Source organism: Trachypithecus francoisi, unplaced genomic scaffold (genome assembly GCF_009764315.1).
Source record: "Trachypithecus francoisi isolate TF-2019V2 unplaced genomic scaffold, Tfra_2.0 Lachesis_group12, whole genome shotgun sequence".
In the NCBI taxonomy this organism is placed as follows: domain Eukaryota; kingdom Metazoa; phylum Chordata; class Mammalia; order Primates; family Cercopithecidae; genus Trachypithecus; species Trachypithecus francoisi.
In genome coordinates, this window is record NW_022681457.1 from 99,108,276 (window position 1) to 99,130,839 (window position 22,564).

At 56.6% G+C, this 22,564-nt stretch overlaps 1 protein-coding gene across 3 annotated transcripts; it reads right to left on the reverse strand.

Moving 5' to 3' along the window:
• Nucleotides 1–434: 434 nt before the first annotated feature.
• On the reverse strand, nt 435–19,338 carry SELENON (selenoprotein N). Of its 3 annotated transcripts, none has more exons than XM_033227715.1 (12): nt 19,136–19,338; nt 18,391–18,508; nt 13,839–13,972; nt 9,811–10,020; nt 9,452–9,576; nt 8,783–8,920; nt 7,128–7,209; nt 6,785–6,973; nt 5,883–5,988; nt 4,653–4,765; nt 4,467–4,568; nt 435–3,115 (listed from the first exon to the last, which is right to left on the reverse strand). In XM_033227715.1, the coding sequence occupies exons 1-12, from the start codon at nt 19,316–19,318 to the stop codon at nt 2,945–2,947; spliced, it is 1,671 nt and encodes a 556-aa protein (XP_033083606.1). In that variant the 5' UTR covers nt 19,319–19,338; the 3' UTR covers nt 435–2,944. The 3 variants fall into 3 exon arrangements, with proteins under 3 accessions (XP_033083606.1, XP_033083607.1, XP_033083609.1); XM_033227716.1 differs by lacking the exon at nt 435–3,115 and adding an exon at nt 3,122–4,306; XM_033227718.1 differs by lacking the exons at nt 435–3,115; nt 4,467–4,568 and adding an exon at nt 5,230–5,351.
• Nucleotides 19,339–22,564: the final 3,226 nt, after the last annotated feature.

A 22,564-nucleotide genomic window follows, 5' to 3' on the forward strand; every position in this document is an offset into this window, starting at 1 on the left:
TCAACTCTGCAGTGTGGTTTATGCCTCACAGCTCTTCCACTGTGGGTCAGGCCAAGGCTGGGCTGAGACTGGTCCTGCTCAGCATTTTTCCTTTTCCTCTTCTGCTTCCCTCCTTCTTTTACAGATTTTTCTGGAAGTACACTCCCCACCCCACCAAAAAAAAAAAAAAAAAAAAAAATCACTTCATGCCTGTCTCAGGCTCCGCTTCTAAGACAACTTCCAGATCTTTCTCAACAGAGAGCACCAGATTCTCAAAACAGTAAGTCCTACCACTTGGTCTATCACAAACTTATTTTGGGCAAGTCACTCAAGCCCTCGATAGGTAAGATAGTCCCTGAAAGCATTCCAGCCAAGTCCACCCCAGGAGGGAGCCATCGCTTGGAAGGACAGAGCTGAACATGCCACTCAAAGGAAAAGCACTTAGAACCACTCTAGTCAGTCTTCTCTAATTTTATTACAGGGCATGTTGGGGACAGGGGAGGGAAGTGGCAGAGGAGGGACAGGAGGGCAGCCAGGGGCCCTCTCCCACCCTGAGCCTCAAGGCCTGGTGGGGGACAGGAACTACAGAGGCGTCAGATGAGGCCTCAGAAAGCCCAGGCCACCAGCATTTTCCACGGGACCAGGCTGGCTCAATGTGGAATTGCCTCTCCCAGAGCAGCGGGAGAAGCGTTTGCATGGGCTCCCCTGCCCTCCCACCAGTGCCTGACAGGATGGGGGAGGCGCAGAGAACATCAGGTGCCCTCCCTCCCAGTAAGGGGCATGAGGGATGGGGGCACTTCCTCTCAGGACACACGGAGCCTGGCTGAGCTGGCTGGCTCATGCCTGGCCTGGAGGTCAGAGGGGAGTGAGACACTCTGGTTTAAAAGGCCTTCCTTTCCATTTTGGGGAAAACAGGCAGGGAGAGAGGCGATGGTGCTGTGCCAAAAAACACCCCCAAATCCAGACGCAGGCTTTGGAGCCACACGTGGGTTTGAATCTGAACTCTACCTGGCTGAGTGACCCTGGGCAAGTCACTTCACCTCCCTGAGACTCAAGTTTCATCAAGATGGGAACAATGAGCATCTGCCTCACAAGCTTGTCGTGAGGATTGAGAAAGTGCATGTAACATTAGCAATGATTGGATAATACAAAATTAAGAACAAGGTTGGGCGTGTGGCTCATGCCTGTAATCCCAGCAATTTGGGAGGCTGAGGCGGATGGATCACCTGAGGTCAGGAGTTCCAGACCAGCCTGACCAATATGGTGAAACCCCATCTCTACTAAAAATACAAAAATTAGCTGGGTGTGGTGGCATGCACCTGTAATCCCAGCTACTCGGGAGGCTGAGGCAGAATTGCTTGAACCGGGGCGGGCGGGTTGCAGCGAGCCAAGATCACACCATAGCACTCCAGCCTGAGTGACAGAGCAAGACTCCATCTCAAAACAATACAAAACAAAATTGAGAACAATTCTGGCTAGGGAAGGCTCAGTGAACACGCCCAAGGCAAGCAGGGTAACTCGGCGAATAGAAGGCCCAGGAGTGGCTGCAGAGATGTCTGCCTTCCTTCTTCCGCTGCCAGGTTTAAGAGTGAGCCCCGGGTGCGGTGAGGGGGTGGGGGGAGAACTGGGGGCTGGGGAGCGGGCAGCCTGACTTCAAGGTCTTCATGAAAGAGTGCGGGTGCGCCCGTGGGCCTGCGTGGAGAGGATGTGACAGTGCTGGGGGTCGTGGGTCCTCTGAGGACTATTTTTAAGAAGCTGAAGAGGAGAAGGAAGAGGGGACTATTTCTTCCCATAGGTGCAGCTGCAAAGACATCAAGCTGGACCCATCGAGGATTTCGGATTCAGCCATCATGGGGCTGCTGCCGGGGAAGCCACTGCCCCTCCTTTCTCCTCAGCACTGAGGTTATAAAAAAATACCTACAAACCATGAGAAAGTTTGTATAAAAACACTTTTCTGCACATATAAAAAGAAAGACTGGCCGTGGTCAGTGGCTCAGGACGTGGACCAAAGTCCCAAGAGTAGCCAAGGGGAGTCCGTGGTGCCCCAGTGGTAGAAGAGCTAGCCTGGGGCACCCCTGGTTGCCGGGACAGCGCCGGCTCTGGAGAAGGCTGTGGTCTTTGGCCGGGCTGTGCTTCTGTGGATGCGAGGTCTGAGGGGCAGGAGGGGGGCAGAAGCGCTGGCTCCCGCAGTCCTGCGGACACCCTATGCTAAGGTAGGTGGTGGGAGTGCTTTGGCTCCAGGCCTCGGGAACCCACTTAGTGCGCCCCATTGCTAAAGGCAGAAGCCCCTTCACAGTAAACTTCCCCAGACATCTGGTCAGTGGCGTGGTCAGGGAAGCCGCAGGGGGTCCAGTCTGATTTCCACTTCGATGGAGGGTTCTGCCCAGAGGCTCTGAAGACTGGCTCCTACTGAGACCGACCCCAACTGGGGACATCAGGCACAGGAGGGCAGCCCAGGGTATGGCCGGGAACGAAGGCTCTAGGTAAACAGGAGAGCCGCCTTGGAAGCCTGGCCCCTCGTGGCTGGGGCTTCTTGATGTTTCCTGTGGGAAGGGCTGAAAGCAAGGAGAAGGTGGTGGCCCTGTCTTCCTAGCCTGCTCCTCCTTCCATTCTTCACCCAACAAGGGCCTAGACTGTGCGGCTCACTGGAAAAGGTCCAGAGAGTTCACCCAGGCCCTGATCTGGGGGTGCCAAGCAGCTTTCCAGAGCCAAATGGGTAGGGAGAGCGGAGAGTGACAGTCAGAGCTAGAGGTTCCTCTGCCCAGCCAGCCCAGACACCCCTTGTCTACCCGCCACCATGGAGCCAAGGCTGTGGTGGCCACCCTCAGTGGAGCTTGTACCCCCAAGGCAGCCTAGGAGTGGGGTGGGAGTGGGCGGCATCTGCAGTCTGAAATGGGCTGAGGAACACTCTGGCTCTGGGGTGCGGGGACCTGTGCATCAGATCCCGTCCGGCCCCGCAGGCCCTCTAGGGCTGGAGGAGGGGCAGGCCACGCCGGAGTCCCTCCTTCAGGAACTGCATGTAGGTGGCCGTGGATGGGTCTTCAAAGGTGGATGAGAAGCTGAAGAGATTGCTCTCGACTTCCTCGGGCTTCATGGAGGTGATGTCCAAGAAGTAGTTGGCATTGATGTGGTGGACCTGGGAGAAGGGCTGGGTGAGGAGAGTGGGACGGAGGGGGGCCCCCAGGCTCCCTGTGCCCTCTGCTGTATGGGAGAAGCAGGGACGCTATCAGGCCTTGACTGTCCTTGTCTGAGGTGGATGGTGGGCAGGCAGTGCTCCCGGAAGCCCTCGCCAGCACCCGACACCACCTCATCACCCTGTGTCTGACGAGGGGGCACCTCCCTGCCTTGCCTACCAGGTGAAAACCCAACACTTTCCAACATCACCTCTTCACTAGCCCTCCACCTCCACCCCCCGAAATGACCTCTCTCCTCTGTTCCTGTGGCCCCAGACTCCATCCTGAACTCCGTGCTCACTTCTCTCACTGGGGCCTCACACACCACGGGCCTCTCCTTTGGCCTCTCGCCCCAGACAGTGAGCTCTTTCAGCACAGGGCCATGTCTTCATCTTTGTGCCTGGCACAGAGTAGGTGCCCAGCAGATGAACAGACGAATGAATCAGCATTCAACCAACATTCATATGCGTGGGAGGCCTGGTTCTCCCAAGCAGGCCCAGCCTCATCCAGTTCCCCAACACCATCTCATCACCCTGTGCCTGGGACAGCAGATGCCTTCTGCCTGGTTCCCTTTACTTTGCACTGAGCCCTCACTGGACACCTTGCCCGTGCCAGCCCCTGCTCCTGAACTGCTCCCGTCCTAAGATCCTGAGGAAGCTGGCCTCCTCCTACAGTCCTGGATCCCACACTAACCATGCCTTGGGACTTAAAGTATAAGGGGTCGCTTTGATCAGAAGAGCTGGAGATCTGGGGCTCAAGGGCAGGCCTTGGTTCAAAGCCAGCTGCACTTAATTAACTGCAACATTTGTCCAGTCTCTGAACCTTTCTGGGCCTCTTTCCTTGTTTATAAAACGGGCATTCATGATCATCCGTCTCCCAAAGCTGCTGTGAGGCCCCCGTGAGAAGACTTGCTGAGTGCTAAGGGCCCTGAGGGAGAGGTGGGGTCTTGAACCTTGGCTCAGGGCCCTCTTCTGATCTTCTCTGTCACAAGGTCCGGCTACTCCCTCCCCTTCCATCCCAGGACTGGCTGCCATGGTCCAAGGCCAGCCTTCCCTTCCAGGCCGTGTTTCTAGCGAGGCGCTGACTCTGCCTCGGGACTATGCTCGCTGCTGCATAGCCCCCGATGACCAACACCTGCATCACGATTCCTGTTTCTACATAGGGACAACAGAGGCTTAGACTGGGTAAGAGACCAGCTTGAGGCTTTGCAGCCAGGACGTGGCAGGGCCAGACCCGAAACCGATGAAGCCTGCACATCCACGCCCCCTGCTGGTTGCTCCCTGGACCCCGTGGGGTCTGGGTGGGGGTGCCTACCACGGTGCCATTGGGCAGGCAGATCATCATCTCCACTGGGAAGCTGTACTTCTCCAGGTGCAGGCCAGCCAGCTTCTGATGGGACGGGTTCTCCTGGTTGTTCTGTGGGGACAGTTGCATACTCCTGATGCCGCAGCCCCCACCACTGTTCGGGAGGCTCCTGTTCCTGCCCACCTGCCGGCTCACCTGCAGCTCCTCCAGCTCCTTCACCAGGGACCAGGTGCTGATGAAGCTCTCGTTGAGCAGGGTGAGGATGGGCGAACTTTCCAGGACAGTCTCCCGGAGAGTCCGCCCTGAACCTGTTCAGGAAGAGGAAAAAGCTGGAAGACAGAAGTGTGAGGCGCCCCCACATCTTGCTGGGGTGCAATCTTGCTTTGGGGACACCTCACGGGCTGAACAGTCTCTGCACCCAGGTGAAATAACAGATTCAAAGAGCCTGAGGCAGAGTAGGTACTGAATAAATGGTTGTTGGAATTAACATCCATAATACACCTGCATCCTGGGCTGAGATTAGGGTTAGGGGTTCTACCTGGCCCCGGGGACTTGCAGACAGTGACAGCTTCTTAAATCCAATAAACGTTCTATGTCCCAGGGCCTTTGCACAGGCTGTTCCTCTACCTGGGACACTCCATCTGGTCACCTGACAAACTCCTACTCATCCTTCAGAGTCTCAGCGGAAATATCACTGTCTTCACAAAGCCTTCCCTGACCCCCAGCTATACACTCTGGTGCCACTCTGGACTGTCCCCTGTAGAACACTCACCGTGCTTGTACTGATTCATTCGGTGTCTGCCTTTGCACTGTGTCTCCCCCTTTGAGGGCAGGGACCTCTTCTGACTTCCTCCCTGTGGGACGCCAGCACCCAGTCCACTGCTACACTGATGGCTGACAGGGTGAGGGCGGGGCACTGTTTCATTCATCTTTGTGCCCACTGCCAGACACCCAAAGAACGTTGCATCTAGGAGGTCTCTGGTGAATTTTCTGAATAAATTAACGCAAGACCAGCCTCTGGCCCGATTTTCCCTCTTACACGTATGTAAGTGTATATACACTTAGACTTCACAGTGTATGCGGTACTTTCACCCCCATGTCCACAGCTCTGAGAGGTAAGTGTATTATCCCTGCTTACTATTGAGAACGCTGAGGCTCGGGGAGGGGAAGGCACTTGGTCAAGGTTACCAAGCTGACAATGGCTGAGTTTGAACCCAGTCTGCCAGGGCCCTTTCTTCAGCATCTGGTAGCTCCCACTAGGCTCAGCACAGAAACTCCCAGGCCCTCACCTCACGCCCCTACCCTGGGCAGTCCCCGGGGCCCTCATGACTCAACGGGAGAGTCCCATTGGTCTCAGAGTCTCCGGTACCCAACAAGGTGTGGACTTTTCCCCCTGCTCCCCTTAGATTCAGCCGGGCCCCTCACCTCAGCAGGACTGGTCGTCCAGGGCCCCCCACAGCAGGATCGAGTGCACCAGCTTGTTCTCAGCCTTGGCTCGGTCGAAGGCCTCAGTGAACGGCAAGTAGGAGACCTGGGGCCACGCCGAGACAGAACGAAGCCATCATCAAAGCGGCCAGCGTCCCGCTCGGGCTGTGAGTCTGTAGTGTGTGCAAGTATGTGTGTGTGTGTACATGTGAGTTTGTGTGTAGGCAAATATATGTGTGTGTGTACATGTCTGTGTATATGTACATTTGTATGTGTTTGTGTATGTTTGTATATATGTGTGTGTATGTGTGTATGTGTGTGTGTATGTATGTTAGTGTGTTTGTATGTGTGTGTGAAGGGGGTGCTGCTGAGCCAGGGGATGGATGTCTCCTCCAAGTTCTATTTATTATTATTATTTTCATTTATTTTTTCTTTGAGATGGAGTCTCACTCTGTTGCCCAGGCTGGAGTGCAGTGGTGCCATCATAGCTCACTGCAGCCTTGAACTCCTGGGCTCAAGCAGTCCTCCTGCCTCGGCCTCCCCAAAGGTTTAGTACTACAGGTGCGTGCTAACACCACCCCCAGGTAATTAAAAAAATTTTTTGTAGATATGGGGTCTCGCTATGTTGCCCAGACTGCTCTTGAACTCCTGGCCACAAGTGATTCTCCACCTCAGCCTCCCAAAGTTTTGGATGATAGGTATGAGCCATTGGACCTGGCCTCTTCCTCTAAGTTCTGAATGGCAGCAGGGAAGCCCCGCTGGCACACGCTGGGAGCAACAGTGAGACAGCCTCAGTAGCAAGCCCTGAACACACGCCAGCACCTGTGCCCAGCTGCTGCTCCACAGCTCCCAGCCTCTGCCCGTGCAGCCTGACCCTGGCCTTCACCCCTGCCCAGCCTCACCTTCTTGAAGGGGTACATGGCCACCTCCAGGCGCCGGGCAGCCTCCTCCCAGCTCAGCTCCTGCTGCCACTTGATCTCCTCAAACACAAACTGCAGGGACTCCCCCGAGGGCAGGTGGCTGTCGATCACGCTGCCATCCTCATCCAGGATCACCGAGGGCACTGAGGGGCCCATGGCCTCCAGCTCCATCTGGGCCAGAGGTCATTGGTGGGGGGAAGGCTCAGAGATGGGCAAGAATCCTCAGGGGCTCCCTGAGAGACCCTCCAAGATGCTCCACTCATTGCAGAGGAAGGGCGGGGCCCTACAGCGAGCCCACCTGGATGGAAGCCTCCTGTGCGCTCACCTGGGGTATGTAGCCGATGTCCACCTCCATGTTGCTGCTTTCACTGGCCCCATAAAGCCACTCCATGTCCACATTCAGAGACCTGGGGATGGCCAGGGCAGAGTGACACCATCATCAAAGCCCATTATCTGTGTCACACTTTATCTCACATAATACCTGCAACTGTCTCCATTTTCCAGATGAGGACACTGAGGCTTCTCAAGGTGAACACCTGCTTCAGAGCCACTGGGATTCTGGCTGCAGAGTCCTGGCCCTCTCTCCACCAGGCTGCCCGTTCCTAAGGCACTGGAGCCACTTCACCGTCCGCCGGCCCTGCCCCTCACAATCCACAAAGGGCCTGCACAGCCATGGCCCGTGTATTCTCCAGGACCCTTCGAGGCAGAGATGGCCAGTGACTCACGGTGGGTCACAGGGTGGGGCAGGAATGAAAATGAGCACCGTAGTCCCTGCATAGGCCTCTGGCGGGCAGCAGGATATCTGAGCCAAGCAGTGCAATCTGCAGGTCCGCCGCACGGGGGAGCCCCAGCACTGACAAACCACCACCTCCACAACAGGTGGTGCAGAGGGCAGAGCTAGGTAACCCCCGGGGGTCAGCAGCCCCTGATGCCTGGTCCTCAGACATGAGCCCAGGAGCAGCTGGTCCTGGAGCTGGTCACTGCCTCTCTCCTTCTGTCCCATGCAGTCCAGGTTGGGGCAGGTGTGCCTAGCCCAAGGGCTGGCACTTTGACTGGGAAGCCCCTGCTCTGCCCACCCTGGGGAGGGAGGGAAGCCATCCCCACTCCTGGGGCAATTTTCTCTTCCCATGTTATCCCAACCATCCTCTCACGCCTGCCCTGTGGGGGAAATATATCAGGAGTCAGTCCCCCATCTGGCAGATGAGGAAACAGGCCTACAGAGGGCCAGGGCCTTGCCCACAGCCACACAGCCAGTGGGTGCCACAGTTGAGACGTAACTGCAGACCTCCTGGCTCCCAGCCAGGTCTTGTCCCTGTAGAGCGGTCACTCAGGCCCACTAGGTGGCCACTTGCCATCAGTTAGGAATCTGGACAGACTTGAAGCCAGAGCCTCTTGGGTCCTCTACTCTGCTGACAGGTGGCCAGCCCTGAGGAGGTGAGGCAGGCAGGTGGCTGGTGCAGCACTGTCCCGGAAGCCTCTCCGGGGGTCTGCAGCAGTGGAGGGCCTGCCCTCGTCCTTTGCCTGTGCTGTTCCTCTACCTAGCAAAACCCTCAGAGCCCCTTGTCTCTGCTGAGATGACCTTCTTCTGAGAAGCCTTCCTGGACCCCACAGCTGGGTCCCTGCCTAGCTGCCGGCCTTCCCCTTGGTGGCACGCACAGGCTGCGATTACAGCTGTGATTAGGGCCTGTCAGCAGTGTCAAGGCAGGGAGGCCCAGCTTCAGGAAGAGTCTATGGGCTGCTGCACTGGGTCCCAGGCACAGAGGTGGAGGGCCAGGCCACGGGGTGCCTGGGAAGAGCTGGTGGGTGATCAGCTCATCCTCTTGCCTGCCTCATGCTGCCTGCTCCCACGCCAGCCCCACGAGATGGGCTCTGGGGAGCGAAGGAAGGGGCAGAGACAGAAGAGGTCCCTAGGCTCCTGGAGCTGGAGAGCAGGACAAGCTGTAGGAGGGAGCCAAGGCTGGGCCAAGGTCAAGCTCCCACCTGTGGTTGGGCACGAAGAGCCGGAAGTCGCGGACGTGGGTGGCGTCTTTCGAGAGGATGATGTGGCCGGTGAACTGACCAGGGGAGAACCAGAAGGGGAAGTCGGGCGGCTCACTGAGCTGGAACTCGGCGTGGATCCTGTGTGAAGGGAATCTCCTGCAGCAGAGCTGCCCACCTTCTCCCCAGGAGCCCGGGAAGCCTTGGCCAGACTCATCAGGGAGAGGAGGCTGAGTGTGGAGGTGGAGGTGGATGGGCCGGGGGCAGCAGCAAGGCCCTCCAAATGCTGCTCGTCCTTCGAGGCCCAGGTCACATGTCCCTCCTCCAGAAGCCCTGCCTGGACCCCTCCCTGAGCCCCCACAGCTTCTGGAGGGCATGTGTGACTGGATGTCCTTCCCACTTCTGTGTGGATGGCACAGCCATGGCTACCAGCCCCGTGCCAAGCAAGTTCCACAGCTTTTTCTTTCGGAACCCTCACATGCCCTACGAGGAAGTCAGCAGCACCCTGATCCACAGGTGAGAAAACTGAGGCTCAGAGAGCCAAAACTGCTTGCCCGAGATGGCAGGGGGAGGAGAGACAGAGTTGGGGGGCTCAAGCCAGGCCCTCCCCTCTGGGCGCTAAACCGTCTGTGCCTCCCGGAAGCTCCAGGCTGGCCTGTGTGGCCCACTCACCGGAACATCACGGTGTAGTAGAAGTCACTGATGGCAGTCAGGCAGGCCACGGCCCCCTGAGGGGCAAAGCGGGTCTTCACAAAGGGCCGAGGGTGGAACATGCTCAGGAGCCGGTGGATGATGACCTGGGGGCGGTGGGAGGCATGTGCTATCTTGCTGGGTCCCGCTGAGCCTGGATCCGCTGGGGTGGGGGTCAGCCCAGACCCAAAGGCCCAGGGGCCCCATGGGGAGGGGGCAGGTCCAGAGGGAGGCAGAGAGCAGGTAGGGCAGGCCTGGTACTGGGGTCCAGGCGCAGACAGAGGGGTGGCCACTCCTGGGCTGGGGCAGAGGGCCTCAGGTCGCACCCTGGCTGTCCTCACCTCCTTGCCCTTGGGCGGCGGCGGATAGAAGCGGTTGTTGGATAGGTAGCCAGTGAACACGCTCAGCTCACTGGGGATGATCCACCAGGGCTCGCCCAGCTCCTGGCCTGGCGGGGGAAGGAAGGGCTGGAAGTGGCGGGCAGAAAACACTGCACTTGGTGAGGCTGCGGCTGTCCAGTTTCGGAGGCCAGACAGGGCGAGGCGGGAGACCTGGGGCAGGGGAAAGCGAAGCTCCAGATATCTAAGAATCATGACTCCGGGGCCTCGTGTCCCACATGGGTGGAGGTCTCCCGCAAGCCCTGAGCCAGCCCACACCAAGGGAACAGATGGACCCCAGGCAGTTTCCTGCCCCAGTGATGGCGACAAGCTTAGCAATATCCCACCAGAGAGAGGCTCCTCTCCCTGCTCCAGTGCCTCTGCAGCTCACCCAGGCACAGCCCAGGCCAGAGCAGCTCGCTCAAAGGCAGGGTTGGAATGGGGGTGGTGGGGCTCTGTGCCTCACACCATCCCACCTCCCTCCTATGCATAAGCCCATGGGCCAGCCTTGGGAGCCACCACCCTGCCTGGCTTCCCCGGCCTTCCAGCAGCCCTGCTCTCCCTCCCCAGTCTCCTCTCCAAGTCTCTTCCCAGGGACTAACGTCCCACTGGTCAGCTCAGGATTTCGGTTTGGAGCTAAGTCCGATGAGGGTGGTGGCCAATCATGTTTCAGGTGAGAGCTCCAGGGTCAAGAGCAGGATGAGACCACGGGGAATGGGAAGGAAGGCCTCCCCCAAAAGGGCCCTGCCTTAAGTACAGACTGCCCCACCTTGGGCAAAAGGCCTTCCCTAAGCCCGAGTCCTCATCAGTGACCTGCCTCGCCTCTGACAAACTGATGGCTTGAAGAGGACACTCAGAGACCACAGAGCTGTCTACACATCCGCCAGCATTTGGGGAACAGCAGGTTCCCTCTCCTGTCCCCACCTCCCTGGCAGCAGGAGCTCAGGCTTGGTGGGAGGTGGGAGGAAAGCCGTGCAGGGAGCTCCCGTGGAGAGAGGTTTAACAGGCAGTTCTCAAGGCAGAGCTGGCTATGTGGGGCCAGGCCAAGCCCGCCCTGCTGGGTCCTGCTTGTAGGCTGGCCACCCCCTGCAGGGGACCTGCCAGAGATGGGTGCTGGGCTCGGTGGAGCTCTGCTTGGGGGCCAGGGCTGGGGGTGCTGTTCCTGCCTCACCCCAGTTCTTGCTGTCTGTGGGGACTCATCTGCTCAGATCAGCCCATCACTGCCAGACCCGTAGAGATGGGTTCCCCACCTCCTTCTGTGGAAGGTCAGACCCGTTTCGACCACTTCCTGGACTCCTGCCTATCTGCTGCACTCTCTCTCCTTGGCTGAGAAGAACATGTTTATTCATTTGTTCATTCAACAAGATGTTTTATGCACCTAATGTATACGAAGTTTCTATCAGAGTACACTATGCAGCCTGTCTTCTTGGAACTTATAGTGGGAGACGGCAAGTAAACAGGAACCAAAATGGGCAGCGCCCTTCCCTGTGAGCTCCTCCTTGGAATTCCCGTCCCTGCCTGAACCTGCAGCGATGAGGTTAAGAAAGCGGCTCTCGGCCGGGCGCGGTGGCTCAAGCCTGTAATCCCAGCACTTTGGGAGGCCGAGATGGGCGGATCACGAGGTCAGGAGATCGAGACCATCCTGGCTAACATGGTGAAACCCTGTCTCTACTAAAAAATACAAAAAACTAGCCGGGCGAGGTGGCGGGCGCCTGTAGTCCCAGCTACTCGGGAGGCTGAGGCAGGAGAATGGCGTGAACCCGGGAGGCAGAGCTTGCAGTGAGCTGAGATCCGGCCACTGCACTCCAGCCTGGGTGACAGAGCAAGACTCTGTCTCTGCTCCCGGCCAGGCGCGGTGGCTCAAGCCTGTAATCCCAGCACTTTGGGAGGCCGAGATGGGCGGATCACGAGGTCAGGAGATCAAGACCATCCTGGCTAACACGGTGAAACCCCGTCTCTACTAAAAATACAAAAACTAGCCGGGTGAGGTGGCGGGCGCCTGTAGTCCCAGCTACTCGGGAGGCTGAGGCAGGAGAATGGCGTAAACCTGGGAGGCGGAGCTTGCAGTGAGCTGAGATCCAGCCACTGCACTCCAGTCTGGGAGACAGAGCGAGACTGCGCCTCAAAAAAAAAAAAAAAAAAAGCGGCTCCCAGCCGGGCATGGTGGCTCATGCCTATAATCCCAGCACTTTGGGAGGCTGAGGTGGGAGGATCGATCAGGAGATCGAGACCATCCTGGCCAACATGGTGAAACCCCATCTCTACTAAAACTACAAAGAAATTAGCCGGGCGTGGTGGCAGACACCTGTAGTCCCAGCTACTTGGGAGGCTGAGGCAGAATTGCTTGAACCCGGGAGGTGGAGCTTGCAGTGAGCTGAGATCGTGCCACTGCACTCTAGCCTGGTGACAGAGTGACACTCCGTCTCCAAAAAAAAAAAAAAGAAAGGAAGAAAGGGGCTCCCCAGCACTGCTTCCTTGGGCTGGGCCAGGTGGCAATTCCGCCACAGGCACCAGCCTCACGGTCATTCCCAAGTTTCTTTTGCCATGTGGCCGCCAGGCTCTAGAGTTGGGCACTGCCAAGGGGCTGCTGCTGGGTGGTGGACATCCAACATCCCCTGGGGGCCTCAACTTCAACATGTGCAGACTGACCTCATTCTCTGCCCCCTTCTCCCTCCCCCGCTACAGTTCCCATCTGGGCGAGCAGCCCACCATGCCCCTGGTCACCAGCCAGAAGCTTGAGTCATCCAACTCCTGCCTACCCATTGTCCATGAGGAGCTGCTCCCTGCCCTTTCTTCCTTCCCCAGCATCCTCCAGGCTGCCCTTACTCTCCATCTCCTCTCCCTCGCCCATCCAGAACTGGTCTTCTTGCCTCCATTTCTCCCCATTCTTCCCATGCCCCGTCCCTGGCCTGGAAAGCCCAGGTCTCATGAGCAGGCTGTCTTATTTAAAATCTGCTTGGTGTTCAGCCGCCACAGAATGAAGGCCAAAGGCAGGCAACAAGGCCCTTGGTGGGGTCTGGCACCTTCTCTCCTGGCCCCACTGACCGGGATGCCCCTGCGTGGGTCCTGCATGCCTCCTGGGCCCAGCCACACCAGCCGCCTGGCCTCGGTGACCAGCCTGGCACTCCTGCCTTCAGGCCTCTGTTCGTACTGAAGGGGCGTTGGCTGAGATGAAAAGGCTGGGTTGGTGTGGGCTGGGCACAGAGAGGCAGTGTTCCTGGCAGAGGGAACCGCGTTTGAGAAGGCTCCTAGTTGGAAGAAAGCCTGGGGATTTGGAAGGAAGGAAGTCTGGTGTGGTTGGAACAGAGGAAGCCCACAGAGGGGAGGAGAGAGTGGGAGACAGCGCAAAAGGGCAGGCAGGGACTGAGGCAGCTTCATCCTGCAATGCGCTCAGGACCCTGTCCAAAGGGCCTCGGGCTGGGGAGGGGCTGGCAAGGAGAACATCTATCCACCTTCTACCTCCACCTTCTCAGGTGCCCTCCCCACCCCACAGCCCTCTGCTGGGGACCAAACCTCAGGTCTAGATCATCAGAGTTAACAGAGTACCTATCAGGAGCTGTACAGGCATCGTGCTGTACCCTAGGGGGAAGAGATGGCTGTGTGGGAAGTAATCATCATAGTATGTGGGACAGCTGCACTGACAGGGTCTCTACTGCACTGCTGCTTCCTCCGAGACCCCCCACCTGCGCTCAGTCACCCTGCTGAGCCCTCCTCATCCTGCAGTCTACCAGATGTCACTTCCTCTAGGAAGTCATCCCAGATTCCCCCATCTAGGGTGGAGACTAATGCTTCTCTCTCCTGCTCCCCCAGCAGGCTGTATGCCTGGACAGCAGGGACAATATCACAGCCACATGGACCTCCAGGGCCTGGCATGGGGCCTGGCTCCAGTGGGCACACAGAGGGCAGAGGAAAGAAAGATAAATGGAGCAGAAACTCATCCTCAGGAGACGGACGCACACAGATGATCCCGCTGCCTGTGGTCCCCTACTCACCCCTAGGAAGCCATCTTTGCTCTTGGTCATGGTCTCCGGGAGCAGAGGCTGGAATCGGGCTTCTATGGTGAGTGTCTCCTCGCTAGGGTCAGGGGGCAACTCCTCCTCCTCGTAGCTGGCCGCAGGAGTTGACCCTGTGAGACACAGATCATCGGAGAGGCACTGCCCTTACGCTGCAGGGCTCAGCTCTCCCTGGTCATCCACACTAGCTGGTGATTAAGGCAGCGGGTGGGGGTAGCTGGGGTGTTAACAGTTAACAATCACCAAAGTAACAACCAGTGTATCACATTTTAGTTTCAGGATAGCCCAGGGAGGCAGATAATAACATTACCAACTGTATTTGACAAATAAGAAAGTGAAGGTTCAGAGAGGTAAAGTCACTTCCCCAGGTTACATAGCTAGATGATGGAGGAATCGGGATTGAAACCCAGGCCTGTTTTACTTGAAACCCATGACCAACCATGACCCTTTTCTGGGTCTTCTGGGACTGAGAGGAACTCAGTCAAGGGAATCAGAGTAATGAATGAAGCAAGAAACAGAAACAGGCTCTTTGGTGTCATAGGGAGAGCACTGGTTTTGGAGTGAGGAGACCCACTTTCCCCTACTTTTTTGGAGGGAAGGGGAACTGCCCTGGCTGCAGGAGGGGCTGGACTGGCAGTGGCTGGATTTTATTTCTTGGATCTTTTCCTGCTCAGAGATGTGGCAAGTCTGTAACCTTCCCAGTGTGGAAGGATTCATTTTGAAGGGCTAAGGGAGAAATGATGCCTATTTCAAAAGGGGTGAGTAATAGTCACCAGTAACAAAATGAAGCCGGTGAGGGGTGGGGGTGGGTCTTGTCCTGTCTGCCCTCTCAGGGCAGGGTAGTGGTACAGAGATGATGCCTGGCATTTGCTGACTGAATGGCTAGCAGGCTGAACGATGCATTAAACTTCTGGTTCTCAACCAGAAGTCCTCAAAATCACGCAGGATGCCTTTAAACTACAGATGCTCACAACCCACCTCAGACCTACTGAATCAGAATCTGCAGGGGTGAGAGTCTGGAAACTGCCCTTTTAACGAGTGCTCCCTGCTGCTCCTGATGCAAATCCCTATTCTGAAGAATCACTTATTTCTGTATTTGTAAGTCAACGCAATAAAACTTTCCAACACGCAATCTAGAAACCCAAGAAGGGAGCAACAGGAATATGCAGGGTTATTAGTCGGCCTTGCTTATTCAATTATTTCACTGATATCACAGATAAATAGTAATAATAATGATTCCTAAGGCAGCTCATGCCTGTAATCCCAGCACTTTGGGAAGCCGAAGCTGGCGGATCACCTGAGGTTAGGAGTTCGAGACCAGCTTGGCCAACATGATGAAACCCCATCTCTACTAAAAATACCAAAACTAGTTGGGCATGGTGGTGCACACCTGTAATCCCAGCTTACTCGGGGGGCTGAGACAGGAGAATCGCTTGAACCCAGGAGGCAGAGGTTGCAGTGAGAGTGAGCCGAGCACTCCAGCCTGGGAGACAGAGTAAGACTCCGTCTCAGAAAAACAACAACAACAACAACAAAAGCAACACAATAATAATAATGATTCCCCCACCACCTAGCTGTATGATCTGGGGAAGGGACTTCACCTCTCTGAGCCTTTACTTTCTCATTTGTCAAATGGAGTTGGTAATAATGTTATTAATTATAATAATAATACTCAGCATTTTACAGCCCTTTGGCTTTGTTTTTTTTTTGTTTTGCTTTTTGTTTTTTTTTTTTGAGACGGAGTCTCACTCTGTCGCCCAGGCTGGAGTGCAGTGGCGCAATCTCGGCTCACTGCAAGCTCCGCCTCCCGGGTTCATGCCATTCTCCCGCCTCAGCCTCCAAGTAGCTGGGACTACAGGCGCCCGCCACCACGCCTGGCTAATTTTTTGTATTTTTAGTAGAGACGGGGTTTCACCGTGTTAGCCAGGATGGTCTCGATCTCCTGACCTCGTGATCCGCCCGTCTTGGCCTCCCAAAGTGCTGGGATTACAGGCGTGAGCCACCGCGCCCGGCTGCCCTTTGGCTTTTTAATGAAAACTTTTATTTCCTGACTTATGAGTAACATTCGCCCATTAGAGGCAATTTGTAAAAATTTTAAGGGATAAGGCAGAAAATTAAACACACTCATAACTCTACCAAATAGAACTAGTTGGCTCTATTTCCTGCTTGGATTTGATTTTCCCCCCTTTGATTTCTCAAAACTTGGTCCGTTTTTGCATTCACAGCCTAGAGGTAATGGGGGTTCACCCTGCTGGAGAAAAAGATTTCTGTGCAAAAAATTAAAAGTGCGCCTCAAGCCCAGCAAGCTTTGCTAGCGTGTCATTATGAGAGAACTCTCTGGCCACAAAAAAGGACAAAGAGGTGGCTGTGCAAATGCTCATAAGTGTATGCAAAATAAGAGGTACAGGCAAGGCCACAAGGAGACAAGCTGCTTATCTGCCCATCTGCTTTCATGACAGAACTGCCTGCCACCGAGAGACATCCATACACATCCACTCCAGCTCATTAGCATTTTCCATCCAACCTTTCTCCTCTAGCAGCGATCACAGGTCACCGGGCCAGCATGGAGCCAACCTACCCAATACACCCCTGAAAAACAGCAGGCCCAGGACAGTGCTTTGGAGCTTATGCACCCGAAACAGCCAGCACGTCTCCTTTGCCTTTCCTATCGATGACTGATTGACACCAGGCAATCTGGGTAACAAGTAGGTGCCGAAGATCCCAAGTTCAAGAAATGTCACAAGAAGTTGGAAGAAAATGGACACAGAGGTTGGGGTGATGGTGGGGGCAGCGAGAAAAGCATTTTATAATTCATTAGAATGTTTCAGCCCCTCATCTTTTTTTTTTTTTTGAGACGTAGTCTCGCTCTGTCACCCAGGCTGGAGTGCAGTGGCGCGATCTTGGCTCACTGCAAGCTCCGCCTCCTGGGTTCATGCCATTCTCCTGCCTCAGCCTTCAGCCCCTCATCTTTAACCAAATAAATAAATAAATAATCACTGACTGCACTAGGCAAAAATGATAGCAAGAATGGAATAGGAGACCGGACACAGTGGCTCATGCCTGTAATCCCAGCACTTTGGGAGGCTGAGGCGGGTAGATCACTTGAGGTCAGGAGTTCGAGACTAGCCTGGCTAACATGGCAAAACCCCATCTCTACTAAAAATACAAAATCAGGACGGTGTTGTGGTAGGTGCCTGTAATCCCAGCTCCTAGGGCGGCTGAGGCAGGAGAATTGCTTGAACCAGGGAGGCAGAAGTTGCAGTGAGCTGAGATCGCGCCACTGCACTCCAGGCTGGGTGACACAGCAAGACTCCAGCTCAACAACAACAACAACAAAAAGAATGGAATAGGAATCTGAAAACACCTAAGCAGAGTTTCAGATTTAGTAATAATAGTTACAGCTCCTGGCTGGGCGCGGTGGTTCACACCTGTAATTCCAGCACTTTAGGAGGCCAAGGTAGAAGGATCGTTTGAGCCCAGGAGTTTGAGACCAGCCTAGGCAACTTAGTGAGACTATATCTCTACAAAAATAGAAAAATCAGCTGAGCATGATAGCACATGCCTGTGTCCCAGTTACTCAGGAGACTGAGGCAGGAGGATCAACTGAGCCAGGGAAGTTGAGGCTGCAGTGAGCCGTGATTGCACCACTGCAATCATCCAGTCTCGGTGATAGAACAAGACCCTGTATATATATAAAAAAAAAAAAAGTTGTAGCTGTTGTCTATTGGAAATCTGCATATTCGTCACTGTGCATTTCTTTTCTCTACTCCTGAAACCTGTGAGCTGGTACAGGACCCTGGAGCCAGATGGCCTCAGTTCTAGCCCTGGCTCCCCACCTTTCTAGCTTGGGAAACTGGGAAGCCTGCCTGTGTCTTAGTCTCTCAAACTATTAAACATGGGGATCATGACAGTGTCCATCTCCCAGGGCTACTGTGAGGTGTAAAGAGAGAACCCACATGAAGCACTTAAATGCCTGGCACGGAGGAGGTGGCCAAGGAATGGTTTGTTTTTTTGGTTTTGCTTTGTTTGTTCTGAGACAGGGTCTCACTCTGTCGCCCAAGCTGGAGTGTAGTGGTGTGATGTCAACTCATTGCAACCTCTGCCTCATGGCCTCAAGTGATCCTCCCACCTCAGCCTCCCAAGTAGCTGGGACTACAGGCATGCGCCACCACACCCGGCTAATTTCTGTATTTTTGTAGGGATGGGGTTTTGCCATGTTGGCCAGGCTGGTCTTGAACTCCTGGGCTCAAACAATCCTTCTGTCTCCCAAAGTGTTGGGATTATAGGCGTGAGCCACCTCACAGACCAAAGAATGTTAACTGGTATTATTGTTCACAAGTCTGAGAAAAACAGGCTCAGGGGTTGCTGGAGCAGCTAGTCCAAGCCACCAGCTACAAAGTGTCAGAGCTGGGAGGAGTCCAGGGCCTCTGAGACCCCAGGGGCTTCCCTCCACTCCAGACAGCCCCTCCTGCTCAGTGAAGACACCGTGGCCAAGGCGCCCTCCTCCCCAGCCGCCAGCCTCTCCTGGTACCTGTTAGCTTCTCAGCAATGGGTTTGAACTCCTCAGGGCTGATGTACATATCCCCGTCAGTGTCCAAGGAGGAAAAGAGAAAAAGGCCATCTGTCCCCAGGGTCTTCAGTGCTGATTCCTGCTTGGGAGGAGAGACTGGGCTGGGCACCAGTTGGTGGCCTCATCTCCTGGTCCCCAACAAGCAGTCGCTTCCAGATGGTGGGAGCCCCTCCTCCCACCATTTTCCTGAGTCCTCCCAGGGCCTCCCGGTCCATCTGTGCAAATGTCGCCTCTGAACTGCCCCCAGAGCCTTCAGTCCCTCCTGGTCCCTGCTCATCCACTGTTTGGTCCGACTGCCCCTCCCAGTTTGTCCCCAGCCCGCCTTTGGCCTGGCCCTGGCTGCTTGGCCCTGTTCCTCCTGCACCTTCTGTCCTCTCCTGTGTCCACTCCTCACTGTCCCAGGGCTCCCCAGTGCCCCTTTCAGACTCTGTGGGTCCCAGCTTCACTGTGTCCAGGTCACCCCCTGGACAGACCCCTCCAGTCTGTCCCAGCTCCACAGTGACCTCCGTTCGCCTCCTCCCCATCAGTCCGGCCCCAGGCTCCCCCACTAGCCTACCGTGTCCCCTCCTTCCCGTGCTCCCCCCATCCGGTCCCCCTCCGTCCCCCGCCTCCCTCGACTCGCCCCTGCCCATGTTCCCCCTGCTGCCGAGGCTCGGGCCTTCAGTCCCGGCTCCCGCGCCCCCGCCCCGGCCTGCTCGGCCCGGACCTGCCGCGCGGCCGCCTGGGCCTCGGCGTGGCGGGCGCAGACCCGGACGGCGGCGGCGGCGGCGGCGGCCAGCAGGGCTCCGAGCAGCGCCAGGGAGCGGGCGCGGCGGCGCGGTGGCGCGGGAGGCTGCGCGGCGGGGCCGGGGCTGGGCGGCCCGCGTTGGCCCTGCCGGGCCGGGCCCATGGCGGCGGCTGGCGGCGGCTGCGGGCGGCCCCCAACGCGAAGGAGCGGGGCGGGGCCAGGGGCGGGGCTGCCAGGGCGGGGCGGGGCGGTGGCAGGGGCCGGGCAGGGGTCGCTGGGTCCCCGCTTCGCTGCACGGCCCGCGCCCAGGGCGGGGTCGGCTACACCGGAGCGCCCAGAGGGGCTGAGCGCGTCTATGCGGTAGGGTCTGTAGTCGCGACCACCCCAGCCTCCTCAGGCCGCTTCCTGCCTCTCCGCACCCCTTCCTATGCTTCCGTTCCCAAAGCTAAGCCAGGCCTCTGCGGCCCACTTGCCTGGCCCAACCCGGAGAGCGATTGCAGGCTGGGGACTGGGACAAAGAAGGGACTGGGGCCAGAGGCTGGGGAGAAGTCACACACCCTGTGCTCTCCTGGAGAAGGGGCGTCGAGGGCCACTGAGGCCTCGTGTCCACCTCTGCTGGCAGCCGTGTACGAGGCCAGAGACTGCTGAGGGGCATCCGTCCATCCTTATCCCACAAGTTTTCTAAAAGTTCCTCTGTCATCTAGAGCAAGACAAATTAAAAAGAAAGCCCAGCCCGTGTTCCCCTCATGTGCAGTTGGGGGGCCACCTCCGCAGATGCATGGGTTATGGGGATTGGCCTTGTTCCAGGCACAGCAGGTGCTGCTCTGAACCTGCACTTCCCTGGGCGCAAATTTCCTCATCTCCAGCAAGGAGGTAAAAGAGCTCCCCGACCCCCACCCTCCGGGCTCTGGCCTGGTGAGGGGAAGGCGAGGCTGTAGCCCCTCAGCAGCTGGAGCTACCAGAGGCCCTGGCTTTTCTGGAGAACAGCACGTGGCATGCTTGGAGGAGAGCCTTGGAAATAGAGGTGGGTGGAGTTGAGGACATATTTTAATGCCTGTCAATCCCCAGGAGCCTTGGTTCCTTGGGGCTCCCTTCCATTCTTTCAAAGCCCCCAGTTGCCACGGGGTGGCTCTACCTGCATTTTCTCAGGCAAGGGTGGCAGCTACAGAAGCCTCTAGGCAAGAACTCTGGGCCCAGAGGTGAGCAGTGCCTGCCCTTGCGGAGCCCCACCAACTCCCCAGCGCAGGGGCACTTGTTAGGCCTGAGGGATCCAAAGGATGCTGAGCTCCGCCCATGTGCTGGACTTGGGGCAGGGTGATTTACACACTCTCACTCTGTTCTCAAGCCACCTTATGAGGCAGAGACTGCTTGCCTGGTTTTCAAATGAAGAAGCCTGAGCTCTGGCACCCAGGTCTACCTGGGTCCAAATCTGCCATCCTGCCTCCCAGGCTTCCCAGGGGATGGCCTAGTCGACTGAGTTGGGGGTGGGGTCCTGCCTCCACTGCCCATTCTGTTCTTTGGTAGCCAGCCATGGCAGCGCCAGGTGAGGCCTTCCCAGTGCCCATGCAGGGCGGGCACATGGTGGGCGCTCCTCAGTGTCTGTCAGATGAATGACTCCCAGGGACCTTCCAGAATTGTGGGCCCGACCCAACCCTTGCCCTGTGCTCTGGCCCCAGTGTCCTTAGAGGGGCCCACTGAGGGCCTGACATCTGGCGTTGGCTTCTGAAGGCTTCCAACTGTGCCACTTTCAACTCATTATTGCTACTATTTGGGGACACCCTGCATATGACAGATGCTACTAGAAAACCAAATTCCGTTCTATCGGAAGCAAAACTAGCCGAGCACAAAGCAGGTTAGGAGGGGAAGACTGATGAGCTAAAGCTTCTGGAAAATCAACAAAGGAAGTTTTCTTTCCCAGATAACTTTTATTTATTACGCTTGCTTTTTCTTAAAGATACAGATACCCTACTGGTCTCTGCTGCCCAGCGCTGAAGAAATGGGCTGCTGGGGCTTGCGGGACTTGGGGGATGATTCTAGAAGCTCAGGAAGGCATACAGTGGGGTTGGGTTCATGACACTCAGGTCAGATCAGTGTGCCTCTGGGAAAAGGGTCAATGTTGGGCCCAGCTCTGGGAGATGTCAGCTCTGGGACTGGCAGTGGAGCAGGGCTGGTTTCCCACTGGAGGGCGCCCTTCCCAGAAGGGCTTGTCCCAAACCAAGATCCCGGGCAGGGCAAGACCTTGAGAGATAGGGCCTAGTGGGCGGTTCTGGCTGGGGCAGCCCTGCAGGATCTCTTTGGCACCTCGCTGTTGCCTCCCAGTGGGCAAGGGTGGCACGTGCGAACTGGCAGCCAATGGGAACCACAGCGAGGTGAGTGACGCACCGGCCACATCCACGAGGGTCTCGGAGGTTAGTGGGCACTCGTTCATTCATCCTTTCAACACGTGTATTGAAGGACTACTATGCCGTGTCCTGGGGATTCTGTCTCCATCGAAAACAAAACAGTCTGTGCTCTTCCAGATGAGTCGATGGATACTGCAACCCACCTCTGGAGGGGGGCTCTGAAAGGGGTGTGCACAGAGGAGGGTCCCCCTGACTATCAGGAGAGCCCAGAAGAGGCTTCCCAGAGCAGAGGTCTGGCCAGACCTTGACTTCAGGAGATTACCAGGCACAGCACCCAGGAAGATCATTCCAGAGGGTGAGAACAGCAGAGGCGAAGGCCCGGGGGTGTGAAACCCGATGGAGTATCCATAGCGTCTCGAGAACATAGTCCAGTGGATTTGAGCAGAGGGACCTGGAGGGGAGTGTGAGGAGGGAGGAGGAGGCAGGAAAGTTGGGCTGGAGCTCTGGTCCGCTTGTGAAAACCCTGGACTTTACCACTGAGACAGTGTGGAGGCATCAGAAGAGAGGGACATTCGGCCACTGCAGCACCCTTCAGACTCCCTACTGCGTCCCAGCTTCTGCCTGGGGGCAGAGGACCACAGATTTCCACACCCACCTCCTGTGCAGAGGGTGTTGGTGTAAGCACTCCAGGCCACTCCATCCACCCACCAGAAGAGGAGGGAGCCTGACCTGCGTGCAGCCACACATTAAGCAGGGGCAGGGTCACTGCCTCGAACCCTGGTCTTTGTCTGTCTCTCTTTCTCTGTTTCATACACACACACACACACACACATACACACACACCCTGCCGGCCTCCTAGTAGCATCCTCTCTTCTGCTTCCCTAAACTCACCAGGGTTTACTTCCTGCGGTGGGGGGGGAGGGTGCTGCTGCCCTCCAGGGAATCAGATCAAATTAGGATTTTCCACTCCAGTTTCGCCAGGGACAATGAGCCAGGGAGAGGACCATTTGGCTCCGTTTTTTTTTTTTTTTGTTTCTCCTTTTCATCTGGGACCCTAGAGAGGCAG